This window comes from Eurypyga helias, unplaced genomic scaffold (assembly GCF_000690775.1).
Source record: "Eurypyga helias isolate BGI_N326 unplaced genomic scaffold, ASM69077v1 scaffold22636, whole genome shotgun sequence".
In the NCBI taxonomy this organism is placed as follows: Eukaryota; Metazoa; Chordata; class Aves; order Eurypygiformes; family Eurypygidae; genus Eurypyga; species Eurypyga helias.
This window is the reverse complement of record NW_010254957.1, coordinates 1-17,762: the sequence shown is the minus strand read 5'-3', so window position 1 is coordinate 17,762 and position 17,762 is coordinate 1. Positions and strand designations below refer to the sequence as shown.

The following is a 17,762-nucleotide window of genomic DNA, read 5'->3' as shown; positions in this document are numbered from 1 at the left end:
CCAGTCGTGTTTCTCATTTTAATTACATAAAACCAACATGAATAAAATTTATCAAGCCTCTAAGTATACAGAGGTGTATTGTTTAAAATACTTTTTGAGTATTTTCCTTTACAAAAAGAAAAAAATGAAGCCAAAATAAAAGGACAAGGCTGAAAGTGGATGAAGAAATGGAAGAATGTGTGGGCTTTTACTTTTAGGAATGCCTCTGGAAGACACAGGACACACAGGAAGAACTAACAGTCAGAGTGCTGCTGATGCTCTTGATTTTGGAACAGCGTCTGAAAAACCAGCTCTTTTATCTCTCCATCAACATGTGGTGAAAGAGTCCAAAACTGAAAGAATCCAAAACCAGAGCTGTCCTTCAAACTGCAGATGGACCCTGGGGCACCCGAACCTTAGTAGCCGTATTTTTCATTGAGATGAGTCTTGCCATCACCGCTCTGACCTGACGGACAAAGAGGAGGAGTTGCATTACTTTTCCCCCGCCTCATCTAAAATAAATTTGTACCCAAGTATGAAACAGTCTCCAGGCAGCACCAGTCAGACAGGCACGAAGAGGCTAAGTCAGAATAGATATTACAATCACCCTCAACATCAGAAGGACAGAGACCACTTGGAGCGAGTCCAGAGGAGGCCACGCAGATGCTCAGAGGGCTGGAGCACCTCTGCTATGGGGACAGGCTGAGAGAGTTGGGCTTGTTCAGCCTGGAGAAGAGAAGGCTCCGGGGAGACCTTATTGCAGCCTTCCAGTACCTGAAGGGGCTACAAGGAAGCTGGGGGGGACTTTTTACAAGGGCCTGTAGTGACAGGGCAAGGGGTAATGGGTTTAAACTGAAAGGGGGGAGGTTTAGATTGGATATCAGGAAGAAGTTCTTCCCGGAGAGGACGGTGAGGCACTGGAACAGGTTGCCCAGAGAAGCTGTGGATGCCCCATCCCTGGAAGTGTTCAAGGCCAGGCTGGATGAGGCTTTGAGCAACCTGGTCTAGTGGAAGGTGTCCCTGCCCATGGCAGGGGGGTTGGAACTAGATGGTCTTTAAGGTCCCTTCCAACCCAAACCAGTCTAGGATTCTATGATAATTCAAGTAAGTCTTTATACTTATAATTCCTCTTAACCTTAACTAATAGTGTCAAGATTACATCATACATTCCTGGTGTTTTGGTGGGGATTTTTTTGTTTTGTTTTGCTTGTTTGTTGGGGTTTTTTTTGCCTTTCCCCCTACTCCCCCTGGTGTCCTCCCTATGCCACCTGGGACAGAAGTCTGTTAGCAGGCAGAGACAGAGAAAGGAGCTCCCTCTAATGGACAGAGCTCGCTCAGCTACCCCAGATCAGACCCCTGAGTTACTGAATCGGGTATTCTGCTGCAGCAGCTTCTTGTGCCAGAGAAATGCCGTCTTTTCACTGAAGGATGATTCACCAGATTATAGTTTTCTTCAGTGAAATTTCTTCTCATTTTTCTTACTCCCTTTGGAACCCATTTCTATTGTAAGCCTCCAACAGCCTTATAAAATTTATAGTAATGAATCTACCAACTGAAAGCTAAGCTTTGAACGTACTGCGAAAACCTCAATGCGTGAAAATGAATTTTCCATTTTCGAGAAACTGAAAATTCATTACACCGTTTAAGAATAACCTCCCTTCACTAAAACCAACCTGGAACTAAAGTAAACATATGTTCAACTTCAACGTGTATCGGCTGCGTGCATCAGTGCCTTCAGCAGGGCACTACCAAGGCTTCTTTCCCAAACACATGACCCACAGTTTGTATTTCAACGATTTTGGCAAAAACCTGCCAAGGAGATTTTCAGATTTCAGAGATGTCTGTGAAACCTGAGAATACTAAGGTAGCTGGAGCGCTTATCCCAAGGGAAAGTTTGAGCTTGTCTTTCAACTACCTCATCAAATCGCTGTGTGTGAACGGAGTTAACTCTGCCAGGCATCAAAAAACTGAAAACCCAACTTGAGGTGCACCTGTCCGTTGAGATGAAGCTGCTACCGATGTGGTCTGTACCTCACTGCAAGGAATACCTCACTTCCATGGGGATACAACAAATACGCGACAGAACATGCCGGAAAATATCAGGTCCTGGGTAATTACTTTTTCTTCTCAAGAAGTTACAAGGCCACCCCGAGTATTTATGGGGGAGATTTGTGAGTTACGAGACTACAAATGGTAAGGGAATGGTTGATACCTTCAGGAGGAATCCAGATGCAGTAGTCTGGGTCATCATCTGGGTACTGTGAGGAAAAAAAAGATTGTTGGACCTGCAAAGGAGAAGAGATTTTTAAGGCGCTGCACCCCTTCAGCAATGTGTCACAGCCACTAAATCTCTCATTAACTCACAGACAAATACTGAATGGTGAGGGTTATTTCTACAAGAGTCAGGGATGAAAACAGTAATACAGAGGAAAGAAGAAATATCAAGCCCTGAAACAGATCCAGTTTATTCCCAGTAGAGTCACAGAATAACAGGAATACTGGTTAGATGGGACCTCTGGAGGTCATCCGGCCCAATCTCCCCATCAAAACAGGAGCATTGCCAACTGTCCACTTCCGGACAGTTCAATCCTGTCATCCTAACGTTTGGTGCTGCCATCTGACACAGAATTTCTTTATGCAGGAAGAAGCTTTAGTTCAGGATTTTCAAGGAGTGCTTTACTGATTTCAACGTGCAAGCCCACTGAAAGCTTCATGTTTAAGGTGACTTTCAAACCAGACAATATAAAAGTTGATGTGTTATATAAGGGTAACTTAGTTTTTCAAAAGAAAAGAACCCCCTTTTCTTTCACGTCTCACTGGCATCACTGAAATGCTTAAAGCAAACAAACATGTCACTTGCAATTCAAATGTTGACGCAGCAATGTCTTTTTGTCCCTAGTTTTGCCACACCAGCATCATTTTATCAACAACTTTTATTTTCAACAACTGCAGGAAGCTGTCCAAGAAGAAACTGTCACACAACTGTGGAGTGCAATACTGAGGAGCCCAAGAGGTAGCCAAGTTACTCAGCACTGATTTGTATTACTTCTAGTATCATGACACAGTCTGAAGTTATGCAGTTGAAGCAATTTTTCATTCCTTCAAAAACTTCCCTTCCCCAAATTAAACTCTAAAACAGTTCTTCTGGAAGAATAATGTTTTCAAAAACATTAGACTGCAGAGTTGAACAGTTTTTAAATGTGGCTTTTGAACAGTCGCTTTAAAATTGTTTTTCCTGTTTCACATGATTCAAAGTTATTCCTCAAATACCAAAAGAGTTAAAAATAAAAAATCCAACAAAACAAAACACCAAAACCAAAGCTGACTTCTGGTTGATATTTTCCATGGAAGATCTGAGCCCTTTGGGCAGAGACAGCATGTGGAAGAAGTGATTTGTGACGGGAGAGAGAATACAGCTAAGCCATCTGGTATTTGGAGAATGCTCAGGGCTAGAGTGAACTCCGTGCTGATGAGAGGTCTGACGACTGCCTCAGCATGAGAAGCTGCCTTGTTCTCCCATGTTCGTGGTGTAGATGGTATAACTTGGGCTTTAACAGCATAAATTTAGTCTTGCTTTCTTTATCAAAACTCTTTATAGGTCAGCAACAAAGAACAATTCTGAAGACTGTGCCTACCCAATTTCTGGGTCCTCTGCCAGGACTAACAAGGAGGCAGTTAGCACACACAGGCTCCAGGGATTTTGTTTCTTTAAGTGATGCAGGGCTAAAATTAGATGGCCACCACAAAGAAATGGTCATAATGGTCAAAACTCATGGCCCACCAAGCACAGTAATCTTTTCTGATGGCAGCCAGCAGAAGGGTGGGACGCACGCTAAGGGGAAGAACTTCACAATGCTCATTAGGCTAAAAGACGCTGCCACACAAGTTCCTTCCCAGCTCCAGAAGGCGACAATTCCCTGTGTCCCAAAATACGCAAGGCTCATATGCTTTACATTTTAATACAACTCTGATGCACAGGAGGAATGTCTTCTGGTACATCTACTTAAATTTGGTAAAAAATGGGTGGCAAAGGACAGTAATCTCTTAGACTTCTCTCTTTCCACATCTGGGGGAAGGATGTTTGGTAATGGCAACACAGACGAGCTACAGTTATGGTCCAGCATGGTATGTGTCATGCTTCCCAAGCTACTCTCCCAGGAAAGTTTTGCAATGCCATTCCTGAAGCCCAGAAAGCACCTACGTTCTACTGCACTTGTGATACAGCAGAAGCAGCAATTAGCAGAGGCTAACTGCCAAGTGAAGAGGTGGGGGTGGGGGGGGAAAGCCCGTGGTTGACTTGAGAGCCTGTGTTGTGCTTGCAAGGCTGTGCTTTACCTTCTCACGGGAGACCCCAGAATCGGCGTCCAATGGCAGCGTGTGACTGTACGTGTGGGTCTGAGCAGAAAAGCACTCCTATCACCAAGTCATACTCCATCAAATTGTTACTATTTCCTGAATAATTAGCCTACTAAACGATTCCTTGAAACTCTTAAGATACAGGAGTCGTGCTATCGTAACTGACCTTGCTTGAGCTATTGGTTTTCTTCACTGTCTCGGGCGTCTCTTCAGGTTCCTCACAGACTGCCTCAGACGCTGACAAGAAAGAAGACTTGGTTTGCGACACGTCATGAACGACCAATTCTATCAGAAATCAGCTTACAGAAAGTTCACATAGAAATGGAAACATCTAAAAGGAAATCCCAGGCAGCTCACTGCAACAAAGTTCATACTTCAGACTGCTGAACGTATTTTTGTTTTTCATAGATTAACCCGGTCCACTATTTGGGATTCAGTAACATGCTTTCAGCTAACAGCAGATGTTTACTTTCTAGAAAGACACTCTCTGTAATCACCATCAGTGACTGATTTGGAAGGAAACAGTAGGGAATGCGCAGGACCAACATGCTTTTACAATTATTTTCAATAAAGTGATTTCACAGTAGCACAGGCGAGAGGAGAACAGAAAGGTTGATGCCTGGGTTTTCTGCCACTTAATCTGGGAAATACTGAGACTACTGTGGATTGCCTATGGACAAGATGATGAGAACAGGACAACATAATTGAAAATAATTGAAAGTGGGGAGGTTTAGATTGGATATCAGAAAGAAGTTCTTCCCGGAGAGGGTGGTGAAGCACTGGAACAGGTTGCCCAGAGAAGCTGTGGATGCCCCATCCCTGGATGTCTTCAAGGCCAGGCTGGATGAGGCTTTGAGCAACCTGGTCTAGTGGAAGGTGTCCCTGCCCATGGCAGGTGGGTTGGAACTAGATGGTCTTTGAGGTCCTTTCCAACCCAAACCATTCTATGATAAGAGTCTGAGTTATGAAAAAAAAATAAAAAATTTATACAGATCTCCTCCAAATATTCAGTACCACAAACAGTCTTCCTTTTTTGAATCTGATTTTTTTGTGTGTGTACATGAAGAGGGGTCATCTGGGTCGTTAACAGACTATTTGCTAATGTTATGTAATATTTATAACTTTACGAAACAACATTTCTGTCCTTTCGTGGTGTGAAAGGGCTACTGCAAGAAATTAAGATGGGGTGAAACATGTTTATGCTCCTAAATCAAGAATTTTTCTTCTCTTCTTGTGTTTGGGTGGGTTTTTTTTTGTTTCGGTGTGGTGGTTTTGTTTGTTTGGTTGGTTTTTTTGTTTTTAAACAATCTCAAAGCAGTTAATGACGATGAGAGGAGAACTGAAATGTAGTTGAAGTGACCTGTCTTCACCATACACTTCCCAGGCAAAACACAATCTCTCCTTGGAATTCGAGATTCTTACTGTAGGACCTAGGTTAGGCTGTTTCCCTCTACTGACAGAAGACAACAATAACTCCTTTAGACAGTTTCTAAACCCACATGCTACTGTACAATGGTCTAAACTGAACAGCTCACCTTGAAATTTCTCTTGTGAGGGTCCCATGTGAGATTTATTCCTTAGTATCTTTGGCTCAGGCAGAAAATGAACCCCTAAAAAAAAAAGACAGACCAAGCTAGGTGAGCCCTGGGCAGTAACTCTGATGAGTAGAGTGCTAGCATGCCCGAGGCAAAGTACAAAGGGAACTCTTAGCTACATCTGTCTCCAGAAGAACTCCTCTCTTACAAGTCCTCCAGACTATTTCATCCACCAAGTCCATCAAGATACAATATTAAAGAAAAACTCATGACCAGTTCAAACAGTTTCTTGCTTTTCAAGAGCAACCTGTCCAGCATTAAGATGAGAAGTTAGAATTGGGTTTGTGTCAAACACATCATTTACTGAACCACATAATTTACTGAGTTTTCAAATGCATCACATTGATATAGAAAAGGATGGATTGGAGATAAAACACACAGATGCAAGTAAGATACCCCTCCGTTACCACTTCCTTACAAACTGATCGTAAGATTTACACGCACATTTATTTTCTCATTAAGTCACTCTCCCCGGCAACAATAATTGTTATCATATGGACACAGAATCAAATGAAAGCAGGGCTTATCAAAATAGGAGCTTTCTTGAGTCCAGGAAATTTTCAGCAAAAGCATGAATAACTGACTGCCAAGCACAACTTCAGCTGGAATCATGTGAAACTCATCTGTTGCCAAACTCTGGACCATGGCAAAAATCTATGGAAAAGAAATCTGCTGGAGAACCTGTGACTCAAACATCAGGGAATTCACATAGCCCTGAAAAATTCAGCTGCAACAGACTCAGCTTCATTACTGGAAAAATCAAAAACAGTGGTTTACCATCCTGAAGGGATTCTAGATCCTTGTTATGGCAAGGAGAACCATCAGCAACAACAATTTCTTTTGCTGTTTCTTCCTCTGTTGTCACTGTAATTTCCTGGTTTGATGCTCTGCTGTTTACTGCATCTACTTCTTGCTCCTCCTCCACTTCTTCCTCTTCTTCCTCTTCCTCCACCTCTGGTCCATCATCTTTCATTTTTAACAAGCTTTCAGGGATGTCTGGACGCTTAACAGGCAGCTTCTGTGTGAGAAGGACTTGTGTGCATCAGTGCTAAGTTACTAAAGGTAGAGGTCACAGATACTCATTACAGTAGTATGTGTGCTTCCTCCTGTCAGAGGCAGCTGGTAAGGAAATGCTCTCAGGAAGAATAGTTAGGTTTTAAGGAAAAGTTACTAGTAGAGATGGAAGATGAAAGAATATGTCCAGTCCATAGACAAGGAGTGCAGTCTCCTCCTAAGAGGGACACTGGGAACTGTAATGTCTTGATCTTAGCTAAAAGATCAAGCTTGGATATGAGATCTTAGCTAAGAGATCAAGAAACCCAAAAAGGAAGTAAAGGACCAGATGCTGAGGTATAGCAGCAGTTCACCCTGATGTCCCCAGGCTACTTCCCTTTCATCCACTGCCTCTGGACCACAGCCATGCCCCAGCACACTGACAGTGTCTGGCAGCCGCTGCCTGCTGCCCTGTGCACCTTCCACTGCCACAGGCTTGCGCCTCCGTGCTGCTTCCATACATGTGAGAAGACACGGTTACCACCCACAGTCTCCACAGCCCGAAAAGGTGCCCGAGAAACAGCCTCTCGCTCGCAGTACTTATGAGGCCAACTTACCCCGAGGCTTCCAGTTTTCAGCTTGAATTTGCTCCCTCCTTTCATTGCGCCAAAGAGAGGCAGGGTAATCTTTTTGGGCTTGCTCTGTGCTTCCAGACTCCCACTCCTAATAAAAGTCAGATACAAAGGAAAAGAGCGTATGAGGTATCAAACAACTCGTATATTTAAAAATTAAAAAAAATCTGCAAATTAGAAGTAGATATATAAAAATCCTTTTCTCTCTCTCTCTCTCACGTGGAGCACCCAAGGAGAAGGCTGCAGGAGATGACTCCTCTGTCCTACAGACATGCTGTAGGGCTCAGACACTTGCCATACAGGGAGAAAAAGAAAGTAAGAAAGTAAAAAAAATCTCTATCAGACAGACTCTCAAAGTCAATTGCACACATATACTGACATATGTATATAACATACATATAACACACACTCGGAAGCCAAACCTCAATTTAAGTAAATTAATTAAGTAATTCAGCCTCGAATCAAGCTGCCACAAGCCAACCATGCACCAGCCCATGATCACTTGAACTGCAGCAGCGTTGCTGGGCAGCAGTCGAACAGCCACCACACGTGGCTCCAGGTACAATTCACAGAGCGGAAGTGGTTTTCATATTGTACATTCTAACTGTAACATTTTTCCGTTCCTTTTGGATGGAGGTTGGAAGTAAGATAAAGCTGACAGCATGCTTCCGATCCCTTCCCCCTCATCCCTCCTGTGTGGGCTTATCTTACTTCACTCTTGGGGTGCACCTGCCTCAACCACAGATGCAGCAACGGCCAAAAGACACAGCGGCTCTTTAAAGAGATGAGCCAGGTCGCTTGGAAAGCTTTTGTCTTTGGAAAGCTGTCTACTTCCTGGGCTCGCACAACAGCTCACGGGCAACAGCAGCGGTAAAAGTAACCACTTCACACTTTAGCCAAGACTTACTGGGGCTTCAGCTCAGGCAGCTCTGCAGGCTTGACGAGCTTTATTAACGCTTTCAGCCTCTGCTGCTCTCTCTTCAGTTCAAATGACCGCAAGTGAAGCTTCTTTCGCGCCACGCTGTCCAAGGTGCATCCTGACTTCATTTCAGTCATGAATTCATCCAAGGTGTCTTGAGCTCCTGGCTGGGACTGGACTAGGCAAGACAAAGGGAAGATACATACCGTTACAGGTGGGGAGATGAAAGTTATACACATCAAGTCCTGCCATTAGAGAGAGAATGGGGTGTGTATGAACAGCTATCCTCCCTGCAAGTTTGTGCTGAATGGAGAAAGAAGGAAGATTGTTAGCCCTGGAAAGATGAAGGCGTTTGTCCTAACAAAAGCTGCACAGCAAACCTTAATCCACTTACACAACAAAACCTCTCTTAAAACTGAATGCTTCTTTATGAATAAGCGTCTCTATTCCAGGTTGTCCATCTCACTTCAATATCTGCTGTCCCTAAAAGGCGGCTTATGGGTTCTTTTTGTACTCACAGACTAAAGTAAACACAACTACAAAAAAAAAAAAATAATCGCACACCGCTGCATGGGGAATCCCGTTTTGGCTTTCCTGGGATGTTTATGTGGTAACATTGGCAAAGCTCCACATGAATCAACACATGATGCTGCCTCCTCCCCCTGGGTGACTGAGGGCATACAAGAATAGTTTCCTATGTTAGGCTAATCACACGAAATTTACCTTTGTTTTGACTGGATTTTCTAACAAGAAAACACTGCTCTGTACTTGAAAAAGAGTAACAACAGCCTTTCTACTCCACCTGATTTCAAATATGATTAATTCTATGCATATTTGATTACTTAAAACAGAATTCAGGAGGAAAAACTAAAGCTCTAATGACTAAGAAAAATAAATAAAGGATTCTAGCACACTCATAAAAAAAACCCAAACAAACCAACAAAAAACCCCAGGAAAACTAATTTCTTGGCCTTGAACAATGTTTCAGTAGACTTTATATTGTGTTAAAAAATAACTTGGAGGCAAACAAAGAAAAATGTTGTTGCTAGAATTTTAACAAGCCTTCTGACAGGCAGTCTTCTGCTGTTAATATTGCAGGGAAAGTGGCAAATCCGTTATTTATTTGCTGCGATATAAGCATTTATGTATACATGCACAAGAATAATTATGTGACCAATGAGTTATTTTCAGTTCAGCTTCAGATAATTAAGTAGCACTCGAAATTTTAAATGTGTTCAAATAAAATAGTGTAAGTTATTGTTAAGAGTACATAATCAGTTTTACATGATAAATATTCAGGGAAAAGTCTAATAAGACTCATGTTTACAAACAGACTCAAGTGAAAATGATATTGCTTATCTAGAACAAAACACTTTACAGTTTGCAAATATATGAAAGCTACAACAGTAACTGTTCAGATACATGGAAATAAAAGGCTCCAAAAGATAAGAAATAGTTGTAGCATCCACCTCCACGTGAATATAAGTGAAGACAAAGCATGTAATAAAAAATTCAGATAGAAATACTCCTCTTTTTCTTCTTAACTATTTGTATGAGCTAAGATAAAAATCCTCAATGAAAAGGTATTGATAACATGCAGCCAAACTCCTGGCAGGCAGGACCTGAGCAGAATGATCATTGATTTAAAGGTCAAATTTCAAAGATAAGGTGTAGTGTCTAGACAGATAATTCAGAGCAACTAAAGGTGCAGTTCCACAGCTCACTGCCTTAGCTGCAGAACAGTGTGCTTCAGTGAGTGAGTGATGGTCAGCGAGCCTGATTACCCTTCTTGCAGATAAGATTCTCTGCTTGATTCCACCAACAGGGATTAAGATCAGGTAATTCAGCTTACAGGGTTACTGCTAGCATTCAGTATCTGTTGCAGCAGTTTTCTACACTACTGAAGTAAAATTTGACATTGCTAGGAAGTGAATCAATCATGGCTATTATACTTGATATTCCAGGGAAAAAAGCTATAGGGCTATTTACTGCACCATCAACTTATTGATAATTTTCTTCTGAACAGGCAACCAAAGATGAGACTGAAGAGCTCTGTGTCTTTTTGAATTTTCATTCACCTGCATCAGTGAACAAGAGATATCAAGTCAGTCCATCAGCAGTTAGTTCTGAAGAACTCCAGAGAACAATTTGTGAATCTTACTGTGATCTTCGATAGCTACTTAATTATTCCAAGTGCTTGGCAAGAGGTGTTGCAATTTAGCCCGTCAGTCACTCATTGGTCTCTCTATGCTCTTGTCCTTAGGCTACAAATAATCATTTAGAGCAATCAAAAGTGTGTTAAGGTTTCAGAACTGTATGCAGTGCAGCTGCTTTGCCAAACAGCTCATGACAGGGGCAAGAATCACCCATGATCAGTATGCTTGCTCCTGGCCTACACCTGTAATCAACCTGAGGCTTTCAAAGAAATCAGAGAAAACACATGAATCTAGAACACACACACACGAAGTACCAATATTTGCTATATTTTATCGTGGCCTAGTCCTAGGAGATTCCTATCCAATACTGAATTGCCCTGTATTGCAACAAGTGCTGAGACTGCAATTTTCCCAAGGCTCTACACCACTGCATAACCAATTCCAATTTACCAAACCACGGTAGCGTGTATCAGAATGATATGCTGTTAGTAGAAGTTTGTAAACAGACTGATTCTTCCTCCTCCCAGCCTCTACTACAATACGATTTAACAGTCTTCTTGAGAAACAGTATGAGCAAAAGCAAAGGCATCATAACACAGGAAAGCTTGAATTTACATGTCTCAGACAATACAAAGCACTAGCTTCTCCTGCTAGTCAACCTTCAGCGACTTATCAGAACAGTCATGCTGAAAACAATTCCTTCAAACACACAGAAAAGCTACGTCAGTTAGTGCTCAGTGGAAGAGTAAGGTTTTCTGAAGAGTGATCCGACACGATCGGTCACCAACAAAGCTGTTGATACAAAGGAGTTTCCACGTGGGGCTGAGTTATCGGAGAGAAACATACCTGCATAACGCACAAAAGAAACCCAGCTGTCTGGTCGATGCCAGGCTTCCCAGAGAGAAATTCTTCTGACAAACTGACATGGCAACCTTCATTAATGCCAACTCTGTTAAAAAGCTTTCTGTATGAAGAACCTGCCCGAACACATTTCCTTCATGCCTTTCTTTTATTCCACAAGCCATCAGCAGTAACAGAAAGCAAAATGCCACTCCCTGTAAAGTGAGCTTTTAAATCTAACTTGCTACCAGATACAGCCCCACATGGAAAGGCTCAGCCTTCATACACAAAGGCATAATCCTGGACCCTGACTGACACCCTCAAGAAGCCAGCAAGTTCCCTTGAACATTCGGGCTAAGCATCAACTGCTTTGACTCCACATTTCTCTTTTCCCACCTTTCCTTTCTGAGGTGCATTTCCAATGAGGAAAGTGTAATAAAAGATACTGTCTCTTCCCTCAGTTGTTTGCTCTTCCTTATAAATGGTTTTGCAGGGAGCAGAAAAGTGTGTTCCCTGGATTGGTCAGTTTCAGTAACACAGGCAGATAAACAGTAGTAATGTTCACTCCTCTCAAGCTCTAGAAGCTTGTACACTCCCCTCCTTAACTTAACTTAGATGTTGTAGATATCCATAAGATGTTTTCATCCCTTTACTGTTCCTTATGGAAAGCACTATGGTCAAACAAACTTCATGCCTTACCTTTCCCTGAAGCCTTCAGCTTCTCTGTTATCTCTGAAAGCTCCTTTTCAGCTTCATTCAGCTTTGTGACCTATGAAAGAACAACATGCTTAGACAATCTTATCTTCTTAAAATCCCCTTTTAAGTATTACTCAAATGTCATAGAATCATTTAGGTTGGAAAAGACCCCCAAGATCATTAGTCCAACCGTGAACTTAACACTGCCAAGTCCACCACTAAACCATGTCCCTAAGTGCCACATCAACGTTTTTCTGCTTCTGATCTTTGACCAGGGGCCTCTGGGCTGGGAAAAAATATGGTCTAGATTGTTCCTAAACAACTTATCAGGCCTTTCACATACTGTTCAAGTAATTTTCTTTCTGAAATACAAGAATATGTCTAATGCTTCTGCAGCAAGGTTGTAACATCACTGTAATCCTCCAACCCACCCTATCCCTGCTCCCCCACGCCCTATTGTCTGTGTCAGACTTTTAGTCCTCATACCCCTGCCAGTGCAGGCTGCTTTGTAGCAGAAGGAGATTTTTCTTTGTGATGTGCCCTATGCACTTGAAAGCTTGCAATTATTTTCTGATGGTTTGAAACTATTTGAAAAGTATCACATTCTGGTACTTCATTCATCTACTGTTGTGATCCATGAAGTAGAAGGCAATACTACACCGACAAGTAAGCTTCCACTTAAATAAAGGAAGCAATTTTTTCAGGTGATCATAGATATTGTCCACAAAGCAAAAAAAACCATTATTCAGAGTTGCAAATTTCTCTGGCCTCCCCTAGTTTATGATAAATAAAGTCTCGTGCACAGAAGCCAAGGACTGAACTCTGTTCTCCAGAGAAGGGACAACACAAGCAGCTGCAGACTTTTTTTTTTTTTTTTTTTGCAGGTTAACAAAAAAACTTGACACTTCCTGGTAACAAGGCAGTTCATTGTCTTTGGCCGGCCATCCTCTTTGCTTAAGGTAGCAGATTTGTGCCAGTTAGCAGTCACAATGATGGTTTCTGCATTGTGGGTGCTAAATTAGAATAATAAACCACTTTTGCTGTTGTTGCTGTTTAAAAAGTGTAAGGTTTTTGCTTGTCTCAAAACCTTAGAAAGCCTCTCATTCTACAACCCTCAAATCTAGTCTGATTTTATTCTAACTTGGTCAATTAATATCGAAAGATCTGCAGTGATGCTGAGTGCAGGCTAACAAAAAGATCAAGAAATATTTTTGATTTTTCTCCTTAGTAATAATACATGCGTAAGAGAATAAGTCTGGCATGTCATAATAATTCTTCTTACCAGGGAGTCATAGGTCTCTGGTTTTTCTTCTATTTTACCAGCTTTTTTCATTCTGTTCAGTCGTTTCTTTTCTACAGCACCGGTTCGATCCAGGAAGGTGTCATCATCACTGTCATAAAAATCCTCATCTTCCCAGTTCTTTGATTTCCTTTTTCTGGATACTGGGAAAGGTAAGGGAAAGGGCAAGAAACGAAGTTATTTGCATACCACTGAACAATCACACAAATTCAAGAGAGCAATCTCCAATCCCTAGTTTAGGGCTTTTAGAACAATCGCAGCATTTGACTGGTTACTCACCTGCTTCTTGCCTCAATACTCCCCGAGCATCGAGTAGCCTGCAGGCTTCCAGCGCACACTGTATCATTGCTTCCTTCTTCTTTCCTGAATGGAGAACCTCTGCCACCAGCTGCTTCCCTGATGCATCATCCACAGGCAACCTGCTCAGTTCAAAGGATCAGAGGACAGCTCCAATACAAACAGCTTTTCACAGACACTACCCAGATGTTGTATTCATCACATGGGAACTGTTCTTTCTGTTTCACTCCAGTCTTTTTTTTTTTGCAGGTTTTTCACTTTTCATTCCATACAATACTAATAAAAAAAGACATGTATTTCCTAAAACACACACGTAATTTTTTTATTTCACTACTTCAAACAATAATTCTTCCTATAATCATTGCCCAGAGAAGCTGTGGATGCCCCATCCCTGGAAGTGTTCAAGGCCAGGCTGGATGAGGCTTTCAGCAACCTGGTCTAGCGGAAGGTGTCCCTGCCCATGGCAGGGGGGTTGGAACTAGATGGTCTTTAAGGTCCCTTCCAACCCAAACCATTCTGTGATGACAATGTGAATACAAGGAGTTAAAAGGTTAAACGTCAATACCCGAAACATTTTAAGCATCAGTATCCTGCACACGTGTATCACCAGTAACAACTACTTCACATCATACTGAAGGATTACAATCACTGAAGTGTTGTATCTATCCATCTGAGATCTATTCTGTTGACTTAATTTCCATCTCACCTTCTCCTGCCTCATAGAAGAATTATGTTAGTGGCCTCTTGCAGGAACCCATCTGCCTTATAGCATAGAAGAAAAAAAACTGTGTTATACTGTAAGAGAACTGAAATTGGGTTCATAGTAGAATGACTTTTTTTTCCTCTCTCTCATTAGGAATTAAAGATACCATATCCCAGCTTCTTCTCTTGTATTTCAATTTCATGTATTTCTCAGAACAGGGGGAATTGAAAGAATCCAGGCTCTTGCTTTTCTTATTTTCATCTCTAAGGAACACCAAATGCTGCCAGACCAGAAAAGAGTGCAGACACTGAACTAGGCACTGATCCCTCAACTTCTGTCCCAGTATCAGGGCTTAGGTCTAATGCCAGCTGGCCTCCTTGCCAAGTGTGACAAGACAACTCCTTCTGCTTTCATTTGTTAATTCTGTGCAGCCAACTTCTACCTACAAAAGTGAATGGAGATGTACATACTTGATCCTGCACAGCCAGCTATTGTGCCCACGATCATCGTATTCATATACCAACTCTTCTCCTAGAGAGGAAAAGAAAATCGCTAGAGTTAACAAAACTGAAAGAAGCAGGAACAAGCTGTACAGCAGAGAGGAATGTCATGGTTAAACAACTGAGATAAAATGCCCTTCTTACATATCAAGAGACTGAATTTGCCTTGTTTTTCCTTTTTTTTTTTTTTTTTTAAGCCATAGGAACTTCAGTTGAGATTATCCACATTTGTTGTTTTTCATAATCAGGGTTTTTCCAGATCAAAAATTTGGAAGTGGCCTGTTCAGGAATATGTAGTTCAAAGAAAAAAAAAACAATCTTGTGTCTGTATGTATTAAATGACACTGAAGTAATGACAGTTTGCAGTCTGTGTTCACAGATATTGTTTAGCCTGAAGATGCATTTTTCACTTTAGCAAATAAGTGAATGTGTCGGGTTTGTGTGGCAGGGGAGTTCGGTAGTTGGGGGTAGAGGGCTACATGGGTGGCTCCTGTGAGAAGCTGCTAGAAGCTTCCCCAGCTCCACGCGGGCCGGGCCTCTGGCTAGGGCCCAGACAGTCAGTGCCTCTGTGGCTAACATATTTAAGAGAGGAAAACAAAAGAGAACAATAGTGGAAGTGGAAACAGCAGAGAAAGGAGTGGGATGTGATCGAGACAACTGTGCAGACCCCATGGTCAGTGCAGAATGGCAGGGGAGGAGGCAGGGTGGAGCAGAGGTTCCCTGTCAGTCTGTGGCGAGAGGGCAGGCTGTGACCTGCAGCCACGGAGGGTCACGGGGCAGCAGAGACCCCTCTGCAGCCTGGGGAGGACCCCACGCCAGCGGCTGTGCCCAAAAAAGCTCATGACACTATGAGAAACCCACACGGGAACAGGCTGCTCCTGAAGGACTGCAACCTGTGGGAGGGACCCCATGCTGGAGCAGGGGCAGAGTGTGAGGATCCTCCGGAGGAGGAAGGAGCAGCAGAGACAGCGTGTGATGGACTGACCACAACCCCCATTCCCCATCTCCCTGGGCTGCTGTAGGGGAAAAGGTAGAGAAACGAGGAGCAAAGCTGAGCCTGGGAAGAAGGGAGGGGTGGGGAGAAGGTGTTTTTAAGATCTGCTTTTGTCTCTCATTGTCCTACTGGACAGGCTGGACAATGGCTAGATGTGGCTTTGAGCAACCTGGTCTAGTGGAAGGTGTCCCTGCCCACGGCAGGGGGGTTGGAACTAGATGATTTTTAAGGTCCCTTCCAACCCTAACCATTCTATGATTCTATGATCGATAACTAATTCAATTGCTTTTTCTTCCCCAAGTTGAGTCTGTTCTGCCCATGTCCATAACTGGTGAGTGATCCCTTCTTGTCCTTGTCTCAACCCACCAGCCTTTCCTGATATTTTCTGCTCTCCATCCCTCTGAGGGGAGGAATGAGTGAGCGGCTGCATGGGGCTTTGTTCCCTGATGGGCCTAAATCACAGTGAGTTATCTGTAAATTTCACTAACAATCAACGGAAGTTTAAATTAATTCATTATCACCTTTTGTCTTTTTATACTTTCCAATTCTATCTCACACTCACAGCAATCTCCAAACAGAACAATCTGGAATGTGAGTGTTTTGGATTTTTCAGCATAGTTTCCAAACATGGGTGTGGTTTGAGTGTCAATCCAGAATACAAAGTGTTCTCTGCAACTCCCAGTTTAGAAATCAGTGACTAAGTCTCAGATCTACAATGGCAAGCTAATTTTCAATAAAACAAAACTCAAACACACCACTCAAAAACTTGACCAAAAACCAAACCTTACCCGTAACGTAACAGCAAAGTTGAACTCCGACATCTTAATTTCCAAAAGGAAAATATGAGCACAAATGTCACACTTCGCTAAATAGAAAAAAAAAATTACAAATAGGAAAAAAAAGTACCTTCTCTGTCAAAAAAGCCTTGTAAGGCCTTCCTAGGATCTTTCATATAGAAGGCATCTTGTACATCTTGAAAATCAATAGCAATAGGGTTTTCTTCAATCTCATCCTCCTCAGCATCCTCCCCTAGAAGACATACAAAAAATATGGTGAAACTTTAGAAAGAGAACAGTATATTTCAACTTTTATTAGCTTGAAAGAAGCATCAGCTACATGATCCTAAAATTAACTCCCTCAACTTGAACATTATTTCTTATATCCAATCAAAAAACCTACTCTGCTTCTTTTTTTCTATTATTTATTCCAGACACAATTTTGCAGATGAATGCCACGTTCTCACTGATTTTTAAAGGAAACTCTCTCGTACTTCTCACCAGAAATAAGCTTGCCTTGTCACTCTTCATTTTAAAAGGAAAATGATTAATTTGTACTTAACAACTTCCACTGGTCTGGGAAATTCAAATTCCAGCTGGAATTTGAAGCCTAGTATTAACTGAAGACTGGCTCAAAGACCTTCCAAGGTTTATCAACAGATTTACACAGCATCACTCACCCATTCCCCATGAGCAGCTCATATCACTGTTCTGACTCCTCTCGCTTCTTCCCTCCTCTTTTTCGTTTTCCTCATCAGAGTCCTCTCCCAACATCGTCTTTTCTAACTTGGCTTGCTGCTGCTTACGCAGTGCCTTCAGCTGTGTGACAGTTAGTTCCGACTCGGACTCCTGGTCCTCTTCGGGTCCCTACGTCACAAACAGCAACTTTGCAGAAGTGTTTTTTTAAAAGGACACAAACAAAGCATTTTCAACACGCGTGCGGATTATGTACAATAACATAAATCGCTGTCGTGCTTTTCAGTCAGTAGAATTATTAGGCCACACCACAGTCCCGTCCGTGTGTCC

At 42.3% G+C, this 17,762-nt stretch overlaps 1 protein-coding gene across 1 annotated transcript; it reads right to left on the bottom strand.

Moving 5' to 3' along the window:
• Nucleotides 1-395: 395 nt before the first annotated feature.
• On the bottom strand, nucleotides 396-17,621 carry SLC4A1AP (solute carrier family 4 (anion exchanger), member 1, adaptor protein; the record flags this gene model as incomplete). Its single annotated transcript, XM_010153181.1, is given in 11 exon segments — nucleotides 396-445; nucleotides 2,192-2,264; nucleotides 6,829-6,948; nucleotides 7,541-7,646; nucleotides 8,463-8,652; nucleotides 12,170-12,239; nucleotides 13,449-13,609; nucleotides 13,746-13,885; nucleotides 14,937-14,997; nucleotides 16,867-16,989; nucleotides 17,417-17,621. Coding segments are annotated over 11 exon segments (1,299 nt in total), but the record flags the coding sequence as incomplete, so codon positions are not given.
• Nucleotides 17,622-17,762: the final 141 nt, after the last annotated feature.